The sequence below is a fragment of the Humulus lupulus genome, chromosome 1 (assembly GCF_963169125.1).
Source record: "Humulus lupulus chromosome 1, drHumLupu1.1, whole genome shotgun sequence".
Classification (NCBI taxonomy): domain Eukaryota; kingdom Viridiplantae; phylum Streptophyta; class Magnoliopsida; order Rosales; family Cannabaceae; genus Humulus; species Humulus lupulus.
In genome coordinates, this window is record NC_084793.1 from 84,135,192 (window position 1) to 84,158,675 (window position 23,484).

The 23,484-nt window shown below is 45.0% G+C and overlaps 1 protein-coding gene across 1 annotated transcript; it reads left to right on the forward strand.

Moving 5' to 3' along the window:
* Positions 1-1,926, forward strand: LOC133817546 (uncharacterized). Its single transcript, XM_062250101.1, has 5 exons — positions 1-156; positions 249-362; positions 1,233-1,313; positions 1,661-1,833; positions 1,887-1,926. Exons 1-5 carry the CDS (start codon positions 1-3, stop codon positions 1,924-1,926), a joined length of 564 nt encoding a protein of 187 aa, XP_062106085.1.
* Positions 1,927-23,484: the final 21,558 nt, after the last annotated feature.

The following is a 23,484-nucleotide window of genomic DNA, read 5'->3' on the forward strand; positions in this document are numbered from 1 at the left end:
ATGGCGAGTTCTTCGGATAGGGATGCCAATGGCGGAGGAAGAAGTCAGAGGTCGAGCTCGAGCTCGAGTTCGAGTACCGAGTCTAGCTCGTTTCTTTCTCGGAGCCAAACTTATGCTCTGTTGAAGCAGCAAATGGAAGTGGCGGCAAAATCTGAGGTCAAGGTTCGGGGTATTCTCCACTCTTTCTATTAGGATTTTATCGGATGCCAATAAGAGAGTTATGTATTTATATGTTTTGGAAGTTATAGGACTATGAAGAGGCTGCGAGGATTCGCGACTTGTTGAAGTTATTCGAAGAAGAGGAGTCGGTTTTGCGACTAAGAAGGTTGATTAAGGAGGCAGTTGCAGATGAAAGGTTCGAGGTAAATCACCTGCTCCCTTTGAAAAAGCTTATTCTTTTAGGATTCAAATTATTAGTTTCTACTTAATTATTTCGTTGGGTTTGAAACAGAATAGTAGTTTTTCGATCCAAATTAGTAGTTTTATACAGAGCTATTGTTTTTCTTAATGTAATTTACGTTTTTCTTATTGTTGGTTGTGTCGGTATCTTTTCCCTTTTTCCTTAAGAATGGAGATTTTGAGCTAATAGCGATATCTAAACGTTTAAAACCGATTCTGGGATTAGGGGGAATCAAGAAGTTTAAAAGATGTACAAACTTAAGCTTTTTTCCCTAAAATAACTTTTTTGTTTGTAGTACATGTTCTTTTGGTTCAGAAGTTGAGAAAAGATGAAAAATTTAGAGTGAAATGGGAAAAAGCTAGGATGCATTGTAACTTTCATTTATGCCCATATGAAAGGCTTGGACCTGGTATTTTATGTTTCTGTGTGCAATGATACTACTAAACCAATAGTTGGTACTATTGGTTTCACATTAAAGACAGTGTTTTCCCTGCCAGTAAAACAGGCTTTGCTGCTTTTGTTTTTTGATCTATGCAGTGTTGATGAAATTTTTTGGAGAGGCGTGAGGAAAATTAGAAGGATAGAGATTGTTGCTAAGTTGTTTTGCTGTTGGTGAGGATTCAAAACAGTTGTGAGATGATGCTGAAGTTAATTTCCTCTTTATTGTTTGTTTGGTTTCTCTTCTTAATTATTTTGTTTTCCTCTCTTGACTGTTGACGGCGCCCCACTATTCATTCCTTCTTTATTCTTATTATTTTTGGTATGTTGCTTTATTGAGTTCATAAATCAGTTAACTATATAGCAGATTCTGACATTTCAAATTTATTCTCAGGATGCAGCTAACTATCGCGATGAGCTGAGAGAAATTGCACCCCACTCTCTTTTGAAATGCTCAAGTGATGCAACAACCTTGGTACTGTTGTGAACTTATGCTTCATCAAATCATTAGATTTCTATTAGTATTTCAATCATTTTTTAATATATTATAAACGTTGCTGCTTATATTTGGTTTATCTAGCTTCTAACTCCTATTTTAACTTCAAGATTATCCATTTCAATTCTCCTTAGTCTGGGGAGGATTTTTAATAATAAGTATATTTATGATTTTGTATGTTGGATGTTGGAGCAAGTTAAAGTGATGTTTGATTGTTTTCTAATGAATTACTCCTATAATTAGACAGACTTGATAAGCTTCTAACATAAGTGATCAGATTATTTCATCAATGTTAAATATTAAATTTGAAACCTATGATTATTTAGGGAATCAGGGTTCAAGTGAGGTGTGTGTATATTGAGGGTCAGAGTCAGCCTTCAAAGGGTCGCTATTTCTTTGCATACAGAATACGAATTACCAATAACTCAGAACGCCCTGTCCAACTTCTTAGAAGACATTGGATTATAACCGATGCCCATGGAAAAATTGAGAATGTCTGGTCCGTTATTTCTACCTTTCGATGCCATCTGCTATTAATGTGCATTTTTTCAGCTTCTATTTTCAAGTTAATCAAATTCTCTACACCCTTTGAATTGTTGTCATTTTCTAATTGTAGGGGGATTGGTGTTATTGGTGAACCGCCATCCATTGTCCAAGCTACTGCCATTCGTGGGTGTTGTTTCTGATTTTTCTTCTCTGATGTGTTGTAAATCATTAAAGCAGAAAGGCAGAAAGAGACCATGGCTTCTCCTTCTCCTTCTCACCTCACAACTATCCCACAACGCCTCTCAAAACCCTCCCTTTCCCACTGTAAGTAAATCTCTCTCTTTCTCTCTGTATATATATGACACTACTAGTACCCTTAAGATGAACTAGTATGAGAAATAACTTAAACCCTTAATTTCTTTGCTAAATTTGGTAGTAAACTCGAAGCCAGTCGAGCTCCGTGTGAGGTCGAGTTTGGAAAATGAGAGCAGTGGCACTGAGGATTCTGGTCACTCATCATCAAAACCTCTGAAGGTAAGGGCTTCATGCATTTTGGTATCTAGCTAATTATCTCTGATTATATTGTTTATTATCTTTTACTTGCAAATCACTTATGTTTTCTTAAGAACATGGTCTTAGTAGCTAGCATTGGGACATGTTATTGTGCTATTTTGGGTAATTTTTATGCTGTTTAAACTTCATGATAAAATTTACTTTTGATTTTCTGTCTTCTTTGTAAGATGGTGTAGATTTTCTTTCTCATGGTCATGATTTAGTCTTTTGGGGAATTTTAGTTGGCACTTCAGATTTGATTGGCTTACAATATTCTTGTACAGTTAAAGAGTACACAAAATTTGAACTCAAGGGCTTAACTTTCTCTTGGTACTTTAGCTTTAATATGCAAAATTTGAAACCATAGACTTCAATTTGAGTCCAATATGGGCTCCTTTTTGACCACAGGGATCTTAGCCAGCAATCAATCGGATTTTGTCTGATCCCTGACACAATAAAATATAATTGTGTGTACTACTAGCTACTCTGACATAGATATTGAGAAATATAGGTTTTCATCACTAGTATCTTATTGGAAATAGATATTTCTACGTTGGTATCTAAGCACATAATTTGTAATCATTCTATCATTTTTATCAAGTATACATCTCTATTGAAATGCCATTGATTGCCAAACCACTGCATATTGGCAACTTTAAGTCTTGGAATCTATTCATATTCTCTATGAAATTAGGCACTCATGATAATTATCATGCAATCAAGGGAAACCATCCATGACAATTGTTGATTCATTTTTTTTAGTAGTTCTATTTGTTCTATTTTAAAGTCGGTCTGACGTCAATCATCTCGACCTCCGCCCCGACTTCCTCTATGCTTGGTCTTTCCAAGAACTCTACCGGCACCAGCCCCAAAGTCTCTGCCTCCCCAGAGGTGGCGAGCTTTGCCAGGGCGTCCGCGTTGGCATTCTGCTCCCGAGGTATCTGCTCGATTGAGCCGCGCTCAAATTCGAATAGTTCTTTCTTTACCTTGGCCAGGTAAGTAGCCATCTTGGTTCCTCGTGCTTGGTATTCCCCTAACACTTTGTTTACCATGAGTTGGGAATCGCTGTAACACTGGACGGAGCTGGCCCTCAGCTCCTGGGCCACCCTTAGCCCAGCCAGTAAAGCTTCGTATTCGGCCTCGTTGTTGGACACCTTGAATCTGAATCGTAACGCCGAGTGGAATCGATGTCCCTCTGGGGATATCAATATGATTTCAGCCTCGGAGCCGTTCTCGTTAGACGAGCCATCTACGAAGACCTTCCATGAGGCCTGAGCTGATTCTTCCGCCGGGTCTTCTTAGAACCCTGTGCATTCTGCCACAAAATCAGCCAGGGTCTGGCTTTTTATTGTAGTTTGCGGTATGTACAGTATCTCAAATTGGCTGAGCTCAATAGCCCACTTCAACAGACGCCCCAATGCTTCAAGTTTCTACAAAACCTGCCTTAAAGGCTGATCGGTTATGACCTGTATTGAGTGGGACTGGAAATACGGCCCGAGATTTCGGGAGGCCGTAATAAGGCAAAAAGCTATCTTTTCCATCAACGGATATCAAGATTCAGCTCTGGGAAGCCTCTTGCTGATGTAATAGACTGGCTTTTGAGATCGGTCTTCTTCTCGGATTAATACGGCGCTAGCTGCATCTTCTGTGACAGCTAGGTAAAGGAAAAGAGGCTCTCCTGCCATTGGTTTGGATAATACGGGCAGCTCGGCTAAATGTGCTTTTAGGTCGAGGAAGGCACGTTCGCATTCCTCGGTCCACTCAAATTTTTTATTTTCCCAGAGCAGGTTGTAGAATGGCAAACGCTTGTCGGTAGATTTAGAAATAAACTGATTAAGGGCCACCACCCTTCCTGTCAGACTTTGAACGTCTTTTCTCGACCGAGGTGAGGGCATCTCGAGTAGCGACCTGATCTTATCGGGGTTTGCTTCTATTCCCCTGGTATTGACAATGAAACCCATGAATTTTCCTAATGCGACCTCGAAAGTACACTTTTGGGGGTTTAGCCTCATGCCGTATTCTCTCAATATCTTGAAGTATTCCTCTAGATCGGAGACATGCTTATCAGCAGTTTTCGACTTGACTAACATGTCGTCAACATACACTTCCATGTTTTTCCCGATCTGATTGGTAAACATCCTATTTACCAACCTCTAGTACGTAGCTCCTGCGTTTTTCAGCCTGAAGGGCATGACCTTGTAACAATAAACGTTAGTTGGGGTCATGAAGCTAGTGTGTTCCTAGTCTGCTGGATTCATGGCGATCTGGTTATAGCCCGAGTAAGCATCCATAAGAGACATGAGCTCGTGCCCCGCCGTGGCATCCACCAATTGGTCAATCCTTGGCAAGGGGAAGCAATCTTTGGGGTAGGCTTTGTTCAGATCGGAGAAGTCTATGCAGGTCCGCTATTTCCCGTTGGGCTTCAGGACCAACACAGGATTGGCGACCCAGATCGGGAACTTTGCTTCACGGATAAAGCCGCACTTTAAGAGCCAGGCTACTTCCTCCTCTAGGGCCTCAGCTCGGGTTGTTCCTAGGCGCCTTTGTTTCCGGGATTTTGCAGGCACGCTTTTATCCAAGTGGAGGGTGTGCATGATGATGCTCGGACTGATCCCTATCATGTCTCCATGAGACCAGGCGAACACATCTAGATTTTCTCGTAGAAACTTAATCAACTCTTCCTTCCTTTCGCTACACAGATTTTTCCTGAGCTTTACCACCTTCGAGGGGTCCTGTGGGTCGATGTTTACCTCCTTGAGCTCTTCGATGGCTTGGAGCTTGGATCTATCATCGCCTATTCTGGAGTCGATATCATTATTTAAGATGATATCCTTCCCTTTGGCAGTCTGAGGTTTTTCAACCTCAGGACTAGGCACAAGTACATGAGATTCCTCACTCCCACCCTGGACGGTCATTGTCTGCTTCCTAGGTTTTGATTTTCCCTTCATATAAATGCTATAGCATTCCCTGGCAGTGAGCTGATCACCTCGGATCGTGCATATCCCCGAGGAAGAGGGGAATTTTAGCGCAAGGTGGCGGATGGAGGTTATTGCTTCGAATGCTATCAAAGTAGGTCGGCCCAAAATAGCATTGTACGCGGCGAGACAATCGATGACCACAAAATCGAGGAGTTTAGAGACAGTCCGGGGTGCCTCTCCCAAGGTGATCACTAGCTCAATTGTTCCTATTGTTGCCGACCCTTCTCCTGAGAATCCATATAGCATCATGGAGGTGGCTTTCAACTCAGTGCCAGATAAACCCATCTTTTCTAGCGTAGACCGAAACAGCAGGTTCACTGAGCTCCCATTATCGACCAGTATCCTCCTAACTCTCTGGTTAGCGAGCTGAGCGGCTACGACCAGAGGGTCATTATGAGGGAACTGGATGTGACTAGCATCTTCCTCGGTGAACATGATTGGTTGCCTCTCCAATCGTTGCTGTTTGGGTAGATGTTGCTCAGGGATGAACTCCACTCCATTATGAGCCTTAAGTTCGTTGACATATCTCTTCTGGGCACCTCTACTCGTGCTAGTCAGATGGGGGCCTCCGGAGATCATGGAGATCTCTCCTCCTATCACAGGAGGAGGGATGTCCTTATCTATCCGAGACCCGGGCTGACTAATCGGAGCCTCTGGAGCTGGTTAACTGGCGGGAACTCTATTCCGCGCATACTGAGCCAAGGGTCCGGCTCTGATGAGAGTCTCGATCTCATCCTTCAGGTGCCTACAATCATCAGTGTTGTGGCCAATGTCGTTGTGGAATCGAAAAAACTTGGAGGGGTCTCGCTTACTCTTCTGGTGCTTCAACGGTTCCGGCTTCTTCTAGGGGAGGCGAGCAGAGTTTGCTAGGAAAATGTTCTCCCTAGTGTTTGTGAGCTCCGTATAAGTCGCGTAGACTGGCTTAAACTTTTCCACAGACTTGTTCTTCGGGCCGTGCTGGCCACCCTCGCTGCTCCCTTTTCTCTTGCCTCTGCCAAACTGGTTATTCTGTGTAACAGTTTGTGTCGCTGTCATGACATCCGTTCCCACTCCAGCAGGCTATTCAGGGGCCTGGCTGGTTCATGCGCCCGATGCTCGCGCCTCCTCCAGGTTTATCCATCCCTGGGCCCTATTTAGGAATTCGTTCACAGTGCTGACACCTTTTCTCTGTATCTCTTCCCAGAGTCCGCCTCCGACGAGGATCCCAGTCCTCAAGGCCATAAGCTCGGAACTATCATCTGCGTCCCTGGCCCGAGTCGCGACGTTTGCGAATCTGCTCAGGTAAGCTTTCAAAGGTTCGTCGAGCTATTGTCTTACGTTCGCCAGGGTGTCGGCTTTGACGTGGGTAGCCTGAGAAGCTCGAAATGCCCTCTTGAAGTCGGCAGAAAAGGTTTTCCATGAGCTGATGGACTGCTTTTTACTCTGCTTGAACCACTGCCTGGCCGACCCAGTCAAGGTGGAAGGAAATATTAAACACCTCAGCTAGAGACCGATGTTGTGGACCATCATCAGGGTGTTGAACATACCCAGATGATCTGACGGGTCCCCGTCCCCATTGAACTTGGACAAGTGAGGCATACGGAAACCAGGTGGATACACCGTAGCTGCTATGTTGGGGACGAAGAGCTTGAGTTCATCCCCTGAGTCGTACTCATCCTTTTCTTTTTCCGATAAGAGCTTCCTCATCAGCTCCTCCATCTGAGCTAGAGGCTCAAGGGTCTGGTTATGACTTCCTTGGTTGTTCTGGGGCTATTCAACAGCTCCAGTTCCATGGTACGCGTTAGGCGGGTTATTGTCCCTCCTATCTTGAGATAGGTTATGTGGGACATTCTCGCTGTCACGTACTTTAGATAGGCCCTCCCCTTGGCGAGCACGACTATCGCTTGTAGCTGAGTCTCCTCTCTGAGAGTTGAGGCGATCTCAGAGGTCGGCCCTCGGGGTGGCCCGAGGACTTTGAGCCGAACTCAAACGATGGCGCAGGTCTCCGCCGGACTTGCCACTTCGATTACTCCCGGTCCAGTAACTTCCATTTGAGAAGCTCGGAGCCCGCCGCTGAGAGTGAGGATCCGGGATTTCCCTGGGCGCCCGGCTGCGATGGGAAAGTCCGACGGAAGGAGGATTTCTCCTGCTGCTCCCATGAGCCGGAATGTCTCGAACTGGACGGGGAGGAGATGAGTATCTTATTGGTGATGGAGGATGCCTGACTGGTGACGCGATCCTGGTTCCCTCGGGGTAGATTAAGCTAGGTCGCAGCCACTCCGCTCTACCATCCCCCGCGTCCTGCGCTCGGCGGTCTGATCGTGGTGCAGGACGGCTGGCTGGGGTGGGCTGTCGTCGCGAGCCCTCCCCGGATCGCCTTCGAGAGCTGCCTCGAGCCTTCTTGGGCGCACTCAAGGGTGGAACTGAGCTAGGAGTTGAGGTCCGGACCGATCGGATGAACTGCTGATCGACCCTAGGAAGTTCCTCAAATATAGTTTCCTGGTGGTGCGACATGGGAGTAGAATTTGATGTTGAGGGTCTGACCAACCGACTAGGCCTGGACCGGTTACCTCGGCGGGACTTATGAGTCCCACCATGCCTCTTTCCGATGTTATCATCGGTTGTAAGAGGGGGTAATCGGGCCAAAACCTCTTCGATCAGCTTGTTTGCTTTCGCCAGCTGACTCCTCAACTGTGCATTTTCCATTTCTACTGCCGTGTAGAAGTTCGGGTTTGGATTGGGCGGCCGGGCAACCGAACTTCCAGTGTCGTCTTGGCCCACTGGCTGCTTTCCCGGTCGCTGCTGAACCTCCGGGTTTTGCTCATCGGATATGGTGGCATGGTGGGCCTCCTGCCCATCATGTTGATCCGCCTCGTTACCACGTCTCGAGCGAGTAACTACCATGGTGGGGATTTTGCAATAGCACCAATCTAACACTCTCTCAATGAAAGCACCAAGCTGTTGACGCGGTTCTTTGGCAACAGATAATTATATGAATAAACGGGATGGATTAGTGCTAAATGATGAACTGTAATATGTAATTAATCTCAAAGGGAGGTTGTAATTCGTTTACTCTTTTTAGGTGGTTCGAAGGTTAAAATCCCTCTAGTCCACCAGTCAATATTATTGATATATCTCTGGTCTTCCTTACAGGGTGTTTCTTTACAAATTAGAAGCCAACCCTTTGCAATGCCCAGGGTCTCCATATTTATAGGGAGAGGACACCTGAGTGTTGGAAAAGGGGGTCATCCCATGACCTTCTTACCCGTCATGTCACTTCTGTGACATTCATGATTAATTCCTAAAACCTGACAATGAAGTGTGGTCTAATCAATAGGTAAGGGGGATAATGGGTCGCATGGCCCAAACCAGTCGTGGGGTGCCTGAACACGCACGTTTATGCTGCGTGTCCGAGAATTCAGGAATGGAGTAGACACGTGATGTCTGATATGCGCACGTTTATATTGCGTGGTTGACTTTATAAAGGGTAGGAGGTGTCAGCTCTAGGTCGTACCTCGAGCTTGATGTAGTCTCAGCTCGTGGTGTCCACACTGCTGACCCAATGCCTTTGAGTATTCTTATTAAACCTTTGGCTACCTCGAGCTAAAGAGATAGAGACTTGTAACCGCAGCTCCAGGATGGTGGCTTCCACGTGGTTGATAGGATTATGCCCTTTTCCAGCTCGCTAATAACCCGTGGATATTTAGGGCGTACAAATTGCATTGAATATTTCATCTTTATTACCTTGATACGCGGTTATTAAGGAAAGTTAAGGCCCATTGGCCCATGTAACCCTCCTTGAGCCTATAGCTATGTGTGAAATAGCTCAAGGAAATGACTTTTGATCTCTAAATCGTTTTCCTGAGTATTGAGTGAGAAAGCTATAGTGTGATTATCCATCGTTTTATTGTAATTTTGCCAAGGTTTGTGAAACTCAAGAACCCTAGTTCTTTGATCACGACTTTGAGATTCAATATTAATAACAGCACTAAGTGGACATAGGTCACTACCATTCTTTGGGGCCGAGCCACTATAAATCGTTGGTGTTTTCTTCTTTACCATTAGATTAAACTTTTAATTGTCATCTCATCTTCTGTCGTATATTTGACTCCGTGTCGTTGGCCAAATCGAGGGTCAACATTCTGGTGCTCTCGTTGAGAGTTTGATAAAAAACTGTAAGAAAATCTAATGGCGAAAACATCCAAGAAGGCTGGACAGGCCGCTGGCACTACACCATCCCAACCTCCTCCCCCAAATGTGGCTAAGAATGAACCACATTTGGAGTTTGAAGAGGAGGAGTTAGATTCTGAAACGCTGGGGATGTTGCAGGATGCGTTGGCTAATTTGAGGGCCAATCAGGAGAATGCTATGGAGACAATGGCGCTGCAGCAAAGAGAAATAGAACACCAGTGCTAGGAGCTCAGTAAGCGGTAGGCGGACATGGATCATCGGTAGAGGGATGCCATGGCGGCTCTTGAAGCAGCCATCCAATTGGCTCGGAGTCAGGCTGCGCCAGCCTCCCAACCAGACCAGCTACCGAATGCGACACCTCAAAGAGGTCCCAATCCTAGCCCTCCGCTCCAGCCAGCAATCCCTCAAAGGCTGGAGCAGCCGCCTGTGGCTCAAGATGATGTCCCACCTAGGGATCCTGAGCAGCAGCCTCCATCTCAGGTTGGTCGAGGAAATCCCCAGCGCCTGAGGCAGAATAGGGCTGGGCAACTGCCCCGCAGCCCTAGACACCCAGGGGATGTAGAGCTGAATCTACCGAGCAGGGGACATCGTCCTTCCGCCAATAGAAGGAACATCGAGCCAGGCACTGCGGTCAGGGGCCCCCCATGGCATAGTAATGCACGAGGACCCAACGACCGGCGCAGGCCTCCCTCTGACGCTCGGGAGATGCCAGCCCGAGGAGGAAATAATGTGAACAGCCGATCACACCATAGTTAGCCACAGTTTAGAGATGGCCATGACTATAATGAAGTCGATTCTGGCAGAGGAAATGCTGGTCGGAGAAATGAGGAAAGAGGTGGAGGTATAATCCCCCAACCTAGAGAAAATAGGCCAACTAGCCATAACGCTGGGGGGCAACCCAGGCAGTAGAACGTCTTTAATCGGCTAGGAGTTAACGATCAAAGATGCAGGGACGATGATTTAAGGGACGTACTTAACGACCGCCGTGAGAGGCACGACGAGTACACTCCCCTGGCACCACTTGCCCCAGCAGTCCCAGAAGCCGTTCAGGCTCAGATTGATGCTCTGAACCAGGCGGTACAACAGCTGGTCGGGGGACGAACGTCCCATATTGAGTACGATAGGAGGAGGGGCACTCCCTTTGTATAGAGGATTGTTGCGGCTGAAACCCCCAGTAAGTTCAAGATGCCAGCATTGTCGAACTTTGATGGGTACGGAGACCCAGTATCTCAGGTTAATAAGTTTGAGATTCAAATGGATATACAGAAAGTGTCGAAAGATGCCCGCTGCTGGATCTTCCCAGCGACACTGTCTGACACCGCCCAGGAGTGGTTCTTTAAGTTCCCTCCTGCTAGTATAGTATCTTGGGAAATGTTCGTAAAGGAATTTTACAGACAATTCTACGTGGGTCGCGTACACCCCACAGAGGCCAACCAGCTGGTCGAGATACACCAGAAGGAGGGAGAGCCCTTAAAAGAATATGTCCAACGTTTCATGCGAGCAGCAGCTAGAGCCAAGATAGTGGGCGATGAAGGTAAGATGATGGCTCTAACTGCTGGGGTTAGGCGCCATTCACCCCTCTAGAGTAGCCTCTGAAAGAATGGGGTAAGAAGTACCCAGGAGATTTTGGATCGGGCTGATTGATATATCAAGCTCGAGGACGCGATTGCCAATGAAGGGAAATCGCCAACAAAAGATAAGGGGCCGAAGGAAGAACCCGCCAAAGCCGCCAACGGGTCGGAAAAACCCAATGGCAACGGCAAGAGCAACGAGAATGGCAATGGTAGGAACGGTGGAAAATGGGCAAACAATGAACCCTCAGCTTCTGAGAATAAATGCCCCAAAGGTAGTCGATACGAGCCGAGATTCACCAACTACATGACCCTTGTCAAAAGCCGAGCAAAAGTCTACCAGGCAACCAGCTCCAGCGTGCCTTACAAACGACCCGCACATATAAGGAAAGATATCTCCAAGAGAGATACGACGAAGTTCTGTCGTTTTCACTACAACTACGGGCACGACACCAATGAATGTAACCAGTTGAAAGACGAGATTGAGTTCCTGATTAGGCAGGGACATCTAAGGAGATATGTGCGAGCCGCAGGAGGATCCTAGGGAGAGGCTCAAAGTGGCAACGAGCAGGCGCCTGCACGCCAATGCTCGCCACCCCTACAGCCAGCTCCTGTGGCAGGCACTTTACTCACCATCTGTGGAGGCCCACACCTTGCTGGGGACAGTGGGAAGGCAAGGGAACGATACACTCAAACCTTATGCCATGACCAGGACATCAAGATGATGAGTGTGGAGGATCGAGCACCAAAGAAAGCTCGAACAGAGGAGTAATTAATAACCTTCTCTGAAGCCGGTGGCTAGCACGTACGATTCCCGCACTCCGATCCACTGGTCGTGGATGTGAAAATTGCCAACATGATGGTGAAGAGGGTGTTGGTTGACACATGAAGCTTGGTCAACATCCTATACAAGTCTTCACTGGAGAGAATGAAGCTGTCCGTCAAGGACCTGGAGCCATGCAACCAAACCATCTATGGTTTTTCCGGCGAAGGGCTTGCTCCAACTGAGTCGATTATGCTTCCAGTTACAGCAGGTACTGCACCTACTAACAGGACATTACTCACTACTTTCATAGTAGTTGATTTTCCTTCGGCATACAATGATGTAATTGGGAGGCCAATTCTGGTCGACTTGCGAGCCGTCACTTCAATATGGCACCTTGCCATGAAATTCCCAACAGATGCAGGGGTAGGATGCGTATTGGGAAATCAATGGGAGGCAAGGGAGTGCTACAATGCCTTGATAACCAAGGCAAAGAAAGGTGTGTCGAGAGATGTTCCCGGAAAGGAGTTGCAAATGGCAATAGATGCTGAGGCCCAGTCAGGTGATAATGTCACCAAATAAGGCGTTGCCCAAAGTGAGGATAGAGACTTAGATCCTCGCTTTGGGGATTTTTAGGAAGAAATAGGGCCCATCGAGAACCTTGAAGAGGTCCAACTCGATGAAGAAAATCCAACCAAGGTTGTGAAAGTCGGTAAAAACTTGGAGACAACAACAAAACAAGCACTGGTGGAGTTTTTAAGGAGGAACCAGGAAGTCTTCACCTGGTCGCATGAAGACATGGTCGGAATAAACCCTGCAGTCATCAGCCATGTCCTGAACATCGACAAGAGTTTTCCACCGATGCAACAGAAAAGAAGGCTGCTTGACAAAGATAGATCAAAGGCCTTAAAAGAAGAAGTCTAAAAGCTAAAGGAGAATGGGTTCATCAGGGTGGCATTTTATCCATCGTGGGTCTCTAATCCTATGCTAGTTCCTAAGCCGAATGGCAAATGGCAAACATGCGTGGATTTCACAGACCTCAATAATGTCTGCCCCAAGGATTGTTTCCCACTCCCTAGGATCAACCAACTAGTCGATGCCACTACAAGGCATGAGATTCTCTCTTTTATGGATGCATACTCCGGATATAATCAGATTAGTATGCACCCCCTACTGAGGATCACACTAGCTTTTGGACTGATACTGGGCTTTACTGTTACAAAGTAATACCCTTCGGTTTGAAAAACGCTGGTGCGACTTACCAGCAACTAGTCAACAACATGTTCAAGGAGCTGATCGGGACAAACATGGAGGTCTATGTCGATGATATGCTGGTAAAGTCAAAGAAGGCAGAAGTGCATATAGAGGATTTGCAGGAGTGCTTCAACGTCTTGAACAAATATCAAATGAAGCTTAATCCCCTTGAATGCTCCTTTGGAGTAGGATCAGGGAAGTTCTTGGGATTTATAGTTAACTCGAGAGGAATTGAAGCCAATCCCGAGAAAATCAAAGCCCTGATCGATATGAAACCACCAGTAAAGATTAAGGATGTTCAAAGTTTGACCGAAAGAATTGCTGCTCTAAGTAGATTTATTTCAAAATCAACGGACAAGTGTGTTCCATTTTTTAATCTACTTAGGGGCAACAAGAAATCTGAGTGGATGGAGGAGTGCAAGCAGGCATTCCAAGCATTGAAGACTCACATGGCGCAACCACCCATCCTATCAAAGTCGGTCAATGAGGAAACCTTGTTTGTCTACTTGGCGATTACGGAATATGCCGCTAGTGCTGTCTTAGTAAGGGAAGAAGAAGGCATGAAATAGGCCATTTATTATGTAAGCAAAAGGCTAATTGGAGCGGAGCTGCGATATCCACCGATTGAAAAGTTAGCCTATTACTTAATTTTAGGCTCAAGGAAGTTGCGGCCTTACTTTCAAGCCCACCCGATCACAGTTTTGACCGACCAGCCTCTACAGCAAGTGCTGCAAAAGCCAGAGGCTGCGGGAAGATTGTTGAAATGGGCAGTCAAACTTGAGCTGTTCGATATCTCTTATTTACCACGAGCAGTGGTGAAAAGACAAGCCCTGGCTAACTTCATTGCAGAGTTCACTGAACTTACAGATAGCGAGCAGACCAAAAATCCTGATGAGCCTGAATCTCAAAACCAACCTCCCTCATGGAAGTTGTTTACAGATGACTCTTATAATGAGCATCATGCAGGCGCGGGGGTGATCCTGATTATGCCTGAAGGGCTTCGATTTCACTGTGCAATCAGGTTTGACTTCACTGCTTCCAACAACGAGGCTAAGTATGAAGCGTTGCTCGCTGGGTTACGATTAGCCAGGCACATGAATATAAAGATACTTGACATCTATAGTGACTCTTAGCTGGTGGTAAACCAATTCATGGGAGAGTACCAAGCCCAAGGTTTAAAGATGATTGCTTACTTAAACAAAACAAAGGATCTATTAGCACCGTTTGACAGATACACCCTTCAGCAAGTACCTCGCGACCAGAATTCCAACGCTGATGCTTTGGCCAAGTTAGCAAGTGCAAAAGATGCTGATACTCTAAACATAGTGCCAGTTGAACGACTATCTGTACCAAGCATCCAAGCAGAGGACACCACTCTGGTGATCCATGTGGCGGATACATGGATGGCACCATACGTAGAGTATCTGACGCAAGGCGTGTTACCAACGAACAAAAACAAAGCTAGGACCCTTCAGCGACATGCTTCTAGGTACATCCTAGTCGATGGAATCTTGTACCGAAGGGGATACTCAATGCCACTCCTTAGATGTGTTTCGAAAGAGAAAGCCAAAGAATTGATGAAAGAGGTGCACGAAGGCTTTTGCGGGGACCACGCTGAGGGGCAAAGTTTGTCGAAGAAGATTCTGAGGCAAGGGTATTTCTGGCCAACAATGAATGAGGATTCGATGGGATTCGTACGGAGGTGTGACAAGTGCTAGAGATTCTCAAAAATCCCGCGAGCAGCCCCTAATGATCTGAGACAGATGCAATGTCTGTGGCCGTTTGCTGTGTGGGGGATAGACTTAATCGCATCTTTACCCACAGGAAAGGGTGGCATCAAATATGATGTGGTTGCCGTCAATTACTTCAAGAAGGTGCTGGATTTTGTGGTCAAAAACATCGTTTGTCGCTATGGATTGCCAAGGAAAATCATCTCAAATAACGGCACACAGTTTGATGGTGATTTATTCACAGACTTTTGCGAACGGCATGGGATTATCAAGAGCTTTTCTTCAGTCGCTCATCCCCAAGCAAATGGACAAGTCGAAGCAGTCAATAAAACGCTAAAGGATGCCCTGAAGAAAAGACTAGAAGAAGCTAAGGGTGCATGGCCAGAGCAATTTCCTGAAGTCCTTTGGTCGTACAGAACTTCCCACCGAACAGCAACAGGCCATACTCCATTCTCTTTGGCATATTGGTATGAGGCTATGTTGCCTGTTGAGTTAGATCCACCCTCACATCGCAGGATAACGTACGATCAAGGATCTAACAGCCAACTATTGATGGAATCCCTGGACTTGATCGATGAGAAATGTGAACAAGCCCAACTTCGAGTAGCTGCATACCAGCAAAAAGTCGCCTGATATTTAAACTCTAAAGTATGTGAAAGAAAGTTCAACGTCAGAGATTTAGTACTTCGAAGAGTTTTCCTAACTACCCGCGACTAGGCTGCTGGAGTACTCGGACCTCATTGGGAAGGACCATACCAGATTGAAGAAGTTCTCCATCCAGGCACCTACAAACTTGCTCGCTTAAATGGAGATCTCATTCCTCGCTATTGGAATGGAGAACACCTGCGCAAGTACTATCAATAAACAATTCTTATTAAAGAGTTGGCTTGTATTAATTTTACTTTTTACAAGTTATGAAAAAGGTTGGTCATTTTATGTGACTAATCGCTATAAGTGTAAGATCTTATTGATCACTCATACATACACGTTTTGTCCATTTATTACGAGAAATATAAGGGACTGTGCGCAGCCAGTCATTCTTGACAATTATTGTATTTATTACAAGTATTTTCTCATTACGTGTGTTGTTTTGCTGTATTATTGTTTTAATTATTTTCTTCGAGCAGTAATGTTCGAACAGGTTTTGGTCAAGGCAAGTGACTAAGGACCTAAAGCTCCTCAATCACTTGGGGGGCATATAAGGCATCTAGCAAGCAAGGCATATCGAAAGGTATGTAAACACATGAGCAAAATAACTGAAAGCATGTCAGGGTACTTAGAGTATTTTTCAAAATTTTGTATTTTGTTAAATCAAACCAAAGTACTATGCTAAGTTCGGTCATGCGAACAGATGTTATAATAAAATGTAAATATTATAATATCTTAGGGAAACCTTTTACATCGCGAGCAGTTACTACTCGGATGTAATTGTTTGATAAAAGGAAAAAGTAGCTGCCCGAGCAGCAATCAAAAAATATATTGTCTCTACATCATGACCCGTAGGTTGAGTATTTAAAAGAATAAAAGAAAAATATTAGACTACGAGGCAGGAGGATCTTGAGGGGTGTCCTGGTCAACGACAGTTGTAGCTTCATTGTCCGCCCCTTCCACACCAGTATCCTTGCTCTCTCTTCTTCCGCCAGGCGAGCAGCGCAGCGGGTTATCTGTAATGCCCCGAATTCTCCGATGTGGTTTAATGGTGGGATTAGTAGGCCGGGAGGGCCATACTTGTTTAATTATGCCATTAAATGAAAATATGCATGTATATGTGAATTATATTATAATATTATGTTAAATTCATGCATGTGAGTCCACATTTTAATTACAGGGGTGTGAAGGTAATTTGGCCCATTGACGGTATAATTGTATGCATATCGGTGATATGTTGTTGAGACCACATTATAATGTGGGTTTGTTCGAGCTATTCGGCATGAGACGATCTTGGAATATTGATTAGCGGTCTAGTCATAACAGGTTTAAGTTCGGGGCTCGGGATGAGTCTCGGGGTGATTTTAATGATTAAAGCGTTACCGGGAGTTAAAGGGTAACGGGATATGAATTATTGGTGTTTGAGATTATCGAGAATAGCGGAAATTGGAGAGCGTTAATTATGATTAACGAGATAGGTGGAAAATACCAATTTTTCCCTTGGGAGCCTTTAGAAACTATTAATTGACCTAGGGGTAAAATGGTCATTTCACCCTTAGGAAAGATATAACCATTTTTGGCTGTGAAAGAAGAAAGAAAATAGAGTATATTCAAGAGCCTTCCCGTACCTATCTTCCCTTCAGTTTTCTTTGTGATTTTTGAACCATTCTTGAGGATTCAAGCTTGGGAAGTAAGCCTTGGGAGTTTGGGAATGTGTTCCTCCATTGAAGAGCATCATAAGCTGAGCTTTGGGTAAGTTTCTAACCATAGAATTCCCTGGTTTGCCTTGTTTTAGTTCTATTTTACAGTTGTGATTTCTAGGTTGAGATCTTGGTTTTGTTGGGAGTTTTGGCTAGGGTTCTTATGGTTGTGATGTTTGGGGTGTGATAGGATGGTTTTTGGGTTCATTTGGCATCAAAAATGGGATTTGGAAGCATTGGAAACAGGTTGGAATCGAAGGAGATGAAGAAGGAGGTTTCAGGGGGCATCAGGTCTGGAGGTAGCACTGTAGCGCCCACCCTAGGGCGCTACAGCGCTACACAGGGGTCTTTTAGGCGTATTGGGGGTTCTGAGAATAGCGCTGGGGCGCTAGGGGTCAGCGTTGTAGCGCTACTCTGTTCCTTCAAAGTCCCGTTTTGAGTGTTTTTAAGGGTTCTTGACTTGGGGTTTCAATCCTTAAGGCCTGAGATCAAATCTACTCACCGTGTGGGCATGTTTCGAGGTCCCGAGAGTGGTGCTTAGGTTAAGACCCTATCCATGTTGATTTTCATTAATGGAGGTTATAATTGGTTGTGATTAGGTAACCGCTAAGGAATCAAAGGTCGATCGTTCTCAGGAGTCGTTCTTATTATTATTTCTCGCTTGAACTAGAGGTAAGAAAACTGCACCCCATACGTGACATGCATGGTTGTTCATGAGGCATGTTGATTGTGTAAATGTGGATGTGGATTGATTATTGAATGCTTAGCAAATCTTGCTCACTTGTGCATGGTATTGACTAATTAGTCAGATTTGGCAAAAGTGTCAGTATCAACTGTGAAGTTGTGACTCATTAGTCAAGTTCGGCAGTGGTACTGGGCACTGGTCACACAGTGCTGACTCATAAGTCAGGACGGCCTTAGCGTGTTCAATGCAAGCCAATAAAGATTAGATCTAATCGACATCTGCATTGGATGACTCAAAGAGCATTAATGCCGGACCGACCTCAAGTTCGATGAATACTATAAGCGCTTGTGTGGCTTACCCATCAGTCAGTCATCTATTAAATTAGAGACTTACCTATTAGTCTCTTATCTGTTTAAGGCTAGTGGCTTACCTAGCAACCACTCTTCTGTTTAAATTAGTGACTTGCTTGTCAGTCACTCAGTATGGTTGTCTAGAACCTCAAGTGATATTCACTCATCTGTTTAAGAACTATAAGCTCTGTGTGATTATAATGATAATCATTTGATAACATTTACATACAATACTGTGTTTTCTTGCTGGGCTTTGGCTCATGGGTGCTATGTGGTGTAGGTAATGGGAAAGAAAAGCTCACCCAGCCTTGAGTGGAGAGCATAGGTGGTGATGTGTACATATGCGGCCGCTTGACCACCACGGCTAAGGAGTTCTCGGAGGAACTAGGGGGTTTACCCTATTTTTTCTGCTTAGGTCGGCGGGTTTGTAATTTTGAAACAGTAATGACCTTTTTGAGTTGTAAATAACTTGTAAATGTTCTTGTGGGCCCATGAACAATTTTATGTATTAAATAAAACATATCCTTTCCTTTTTTTGATTTTTTTCACCTTAGCCTGTTAATAACACTTAGAACACTTTTTTAACCAAAGGACTTGGGTAGCGGGTCAAATTTCCGGTTCACCGTAACAGTTCTGGGGTAACCAGGGCGTTACAACTTGGTATCAGAGCATGCCAAGGTTAGGGTTCCTGTAGATTGGTTGGGCATGTACACACATCACTGAAGTCATGCTCGACTCATGGTTTGGTAACTATTTATGTAGTTATATGTATAAATGCTTAAATATAGTATATATGCTTTACTTGTATGCATGAGACATCATGTTGAACCTGTGCCCTGAAATATGATACCCTCAGCAACTGTGTGCTAATTAGTACTAAAATTGTTGGAACATACTCATTAGTATTGTTGATTATGAATTATTATGTGATACATGCTGAGTTCTAAATGCTATACACATGTATCTACCTGTATAATTGTATGACTGTGGAATACGATAATTGTCTGCTTGTTCTTGGACCATAAGGCAGCAAGAGGTTTAGTTATTACTACCTGACCGACCGTATTGATTAATGTTTTAGCAAGGTGTCAAATAAGAATGAATCCAGGGCAGACAGATACTTCAGCTGGCCAAAGTGATCAGGGCCAGAATAATAATAACAGTCAGGGTCAGGAAAATGACCAGTCTCAGATTCAACAGCCAACTCCTGCAAACTGGCAGCAGTTGTTTAATGATCTGCAGGCTACAGTGTTGAAGCAGGGAGAGGAGCTTCGTCTCCTGAGACAGCAACAAGTGCCTGCGGTGGCTAGTGTATCAGAGGCACCTCTTGTGTCGGTGCCAACAGCAGAGCAGCTGCCTGAGGTAGGAAGTAAATGGGAACCTCTTTATAAAAGGTTCAGGAAGCAACAACCTCCTATTTTTTAAGGCAGTGCAGATCCTGCCAAGGCTGAACAATGGATGAGCATGATTACCACTATCCTTTACTTTATGAGGGTAACTGGTAATGAGAGGGTGGCCTGTGCCACTTATATGTTTCAGGAGGATGCCCGGATTTGGTGGGAAGTAATTACCCAGACCAAGAATGTTAATGCTCTGACTTAGGAAGAGTTTCAGACTCTATTCAATGAAAAATATTATAATGGTGCTATCAGGGCGGCGAAGGCCGAGGAGTTCATCAGGCTACTTCAGGGAAGTTTGTCAGTCACTAAGTATGAATTGAAATTCGATCGTTTGGCAAAGTTTGCCAAGGAACTGGTGCCCACTGATGGGACCAGGAGAGAGAGAGATTCCTTCAGGGGCTACAACCCAGATTAGCCTGTGATGTACGTATTACCACTGTGGCTGGGGTTACTACCTATGCACAGGTGGTGGAGAAGGCACTCACAGCTGAGAGTGCAGAGAACAAAATCTGTCGTGACAGTGCAGCCAGGAAGGATTTTAGGCGGACAGTTCCTCCATTTGTGGGTTCTGGTAGGGGTGTAGGCCCTAGTGATCATAAGAGGAAGGTTCCTGACACCTTCCCAGTTCCAGGTCCGGATAGGCGGCCCCGTGGTGTTACAATGGGTCGTCTAGGGGGTAGTGAAGCCTGGAAGAGGCGTCCTAAATGCCCTAGATGCAAGAGGCGTCATTTGGGAGAGTGTAGGGAAAAGGCATGCTACTTGTGTGGAGCAGTAGGTCATTTTAAGAAGGATTGCCCTCAGGTAAGAAAAGAAGAACCCATGAAGGCGGACAGCTTGGCCCCAGCTCGAGTGTTCGCGTTGACTTAAGCTAAGGCTTCTCCCTCAGTTGTTACAAGTCAGCTTCTTAGTGCTGGAACCCCTTATAATGTAATGATTGATTCTGGTGCTACACACTCTTTTGTTGCTAGTAGTGTTATTGATAGATTGTGTAGACCCTGTGATTTTTATGTTGTGGGGTTTGGAACCTTGTTACCCACTGGAGAGTTAGTGGTATCCAGGAGATGGGTCAGATCTTTGCCAGTGACAGTAGAGGGCAGAGAGTTATCAGTGGATTTGACAGAGTTAGTTATGACTGACTTCGATATGATATTGGGTATGGACTGGTTGGAAAAGTATGAAACAACCATTGATTGCAGAAGGAAGATGGTCACCTTTGAGCCTGAAGGTGAGGATCATTTTGTGTTTGTTGGTGTTGTGCATGGACCTCGCATTCCTATGATTTTTGTGTTGAGGGCCAGGGATCTATTGCAAAGAGGTTGCATTGGATTCTTAGCCAGTGTGGTTGATACCACTCAGGTCATGCCAGTGAGACCAGAGGATACTAGACTTGTATGTGAGTTCCTAGATGTGTTTCCAGAAGATTTGCCGGGGTTGCCACCACATAGAGAAATTAAGTTTGTTATAGAACTGGCACCAGGGACGAAGCCAGTGTCTAGAGCGCCTTACAGAATGGCCCCAGCTGAGTTGAAAGAGTTAAAAGTACAGTTGCAAGAGCTGTTAGATTTGGGTTTTATCAGACCTAGCTTTTCACCTTGGGGTGCTCCAGTTCTGTTTCTGAAGAAGAAGGATGGTTCTCTGAGAATGTGTATAGATTACAGGGAATTGAATAAGCTGACAATTAAGAATAAGTATCCTTTGCCAAGGATAGATGATCTGTTTGATCAGTTGCAAGGTAAGAAGGTATTCTCTAAGATCGACCTCCGTTCTGGTTATCATCAGTTGAGGGTCAAGGAGGGAGATATACCGAAGACTGCTTTTCGTACCAGGTATGGGCATTATGAGTTCCTAGTTATGTCTTTTGGATTGACTAATGCCCCTGCTGCTTTTATGGATCTGATGAACAGAGTGTTCAAGGATTATCTAGACCAGTTTGTGATCGTCTTCATCGATGATATTCTGGTATATTCTCAGTCTGAGTCAGAGCATGAGCAACATCTGAGGTTGGTTCTACAGAGACTGAGGGAACACAGACTATTTTCTAAATTCAAGAAGTGTGAGTTCTAGTTGTCTCAGGTATCCTTTCTTGGGCATATTTTCAGTAAGGAGGGGATTAAGGTAGATCCAGCAAAGATTGAAGCAGTCAAAGATTGGCCAAGGCCAAAGAATGCTTCTGAAGTTAGAGTTTTCTTGAATTGGCAGGTTATTATAGGTGTTTCGTGGAAGGGTTCTCAAAGATTGCTAGCGCATTGACTGAGCTGACACGGGAGAGTCAGAAATTTGTGTGGTCAGATAAATGTGAGAACAACTTCCAGGAACTGAAGCAGAGGTTGATTACAGCTCCGATTATGAGTCTCCCAACAGATCAGGAGAAGTTTGTGATTTATTGTGATGCTTTTCATCAGGGTTTAGGGTGTGTTTTGATGCAATCAGAGAAGGTAATAGCTTATGCTTCTCGTCAGTTGAAGGAGTATGAAAAGAGATATCCCACTCATGATTTAGAGTTGGCAGCGGTGGTTTTTGCTTTAAAGATATGGAGGCATTATCTCTATGGAGAGAAGTGCGAGATCAATACAGACCACAAGAGCCTGAAGTACTTCTTCACCCAGAAAGATCTTAATATGAGGCAAAGCCGTTGGCTGGAGTTAGTAAAAGATTATGACTGTGATATTTTGTATCATCTAGGAAAAGCCAACGTGGTAGCTGATGCTTTAAGTTGGAAAGGTCTGGGACAGAATCATAGTATGAGGCTAATAGCCAGAGAGTTAGCAGATGATATGACCAGAGCTGGTATAGAGTTGCTGGTGGGCCAGTTGGCTAACATTACGCTACAGTCTACGCTGTTGGAGAGAATCAAAGAGGGTCAGTTGAGTGATCCACAGCTGATCAAGATCAGAGAGGATGTCCTGGCTGGAGCATCTAGAGATTATACAGTGTCTGAGATGGGCTTGTTGAGATACAAAGGGCGGATATGTGTTCCTCTAGACACTGCTTTGAGGCGGGAGATTCTGGATGAATCTCATACTACACCTAACTCTTTGCATCTAGACACCACGAAGATGTATCAGGATGTGAGATCATTGTATTGGTGGCTAGGGATGAAGAGAGATGTAGTAGAGTATGTAGCTAAGTGCTTGACATGTCAACAAGTCAAGGCTGAGCATCAGAAGCCGGTAGGATTATTGCAGCCTCTGGATATCCCAGAGTGGAAGTGGGAAGGCATCACAATGGATTTTGTGGTGGGTTTACCTAGGACTGTTGGTCAGCATGATTCTATTTGGGTGATAGTGGATCGCTACCCCAAGTCAGCTCACTTTCTGCCAGTGAGGACTGCATATACAGTTGACCAGTATGCAGATCTCTATGTGAGAGAGATTGTGCGCCTCCATGGAGCACCTAGGTCGATCGTGTCAGATCGGGACCCTACTTTTACTTCCAAGTTTTGGGGGAGTTTGCAGAAAGCCATGGGGACACAGTTGAAGTTCAGTACAGCTTATCATCCTCAGACAGATGGGCAATCTGAGAGGACGATTCAGATATTGGAAGACATGCTGAGAGCATGTGTGCTGGACTTTGGTGGATCTTGGAGCAAGTATCTTCCTTTGATAGAGTTCTCCTACAACAACAGTTATCAGTCTACCATTGGGGTTGCACCTAATGAGATGCTGTATGGTAGGAAGTGCAGATCTCCCATTCATTGGGATAAGAAAGATGAAAGGAGATACTTGGGTCCTGAAGCAGTTCAGAGGACCAGTGAGGCTATTGAGAAGATTAGAGCTCGGATGCTTACTTCTCAGAGTAGGCAGAAGAGCTATGCAGATCCCAATCGCAAGAACGTGGAGTTCCAAGTGGGAGACTATGTCTTC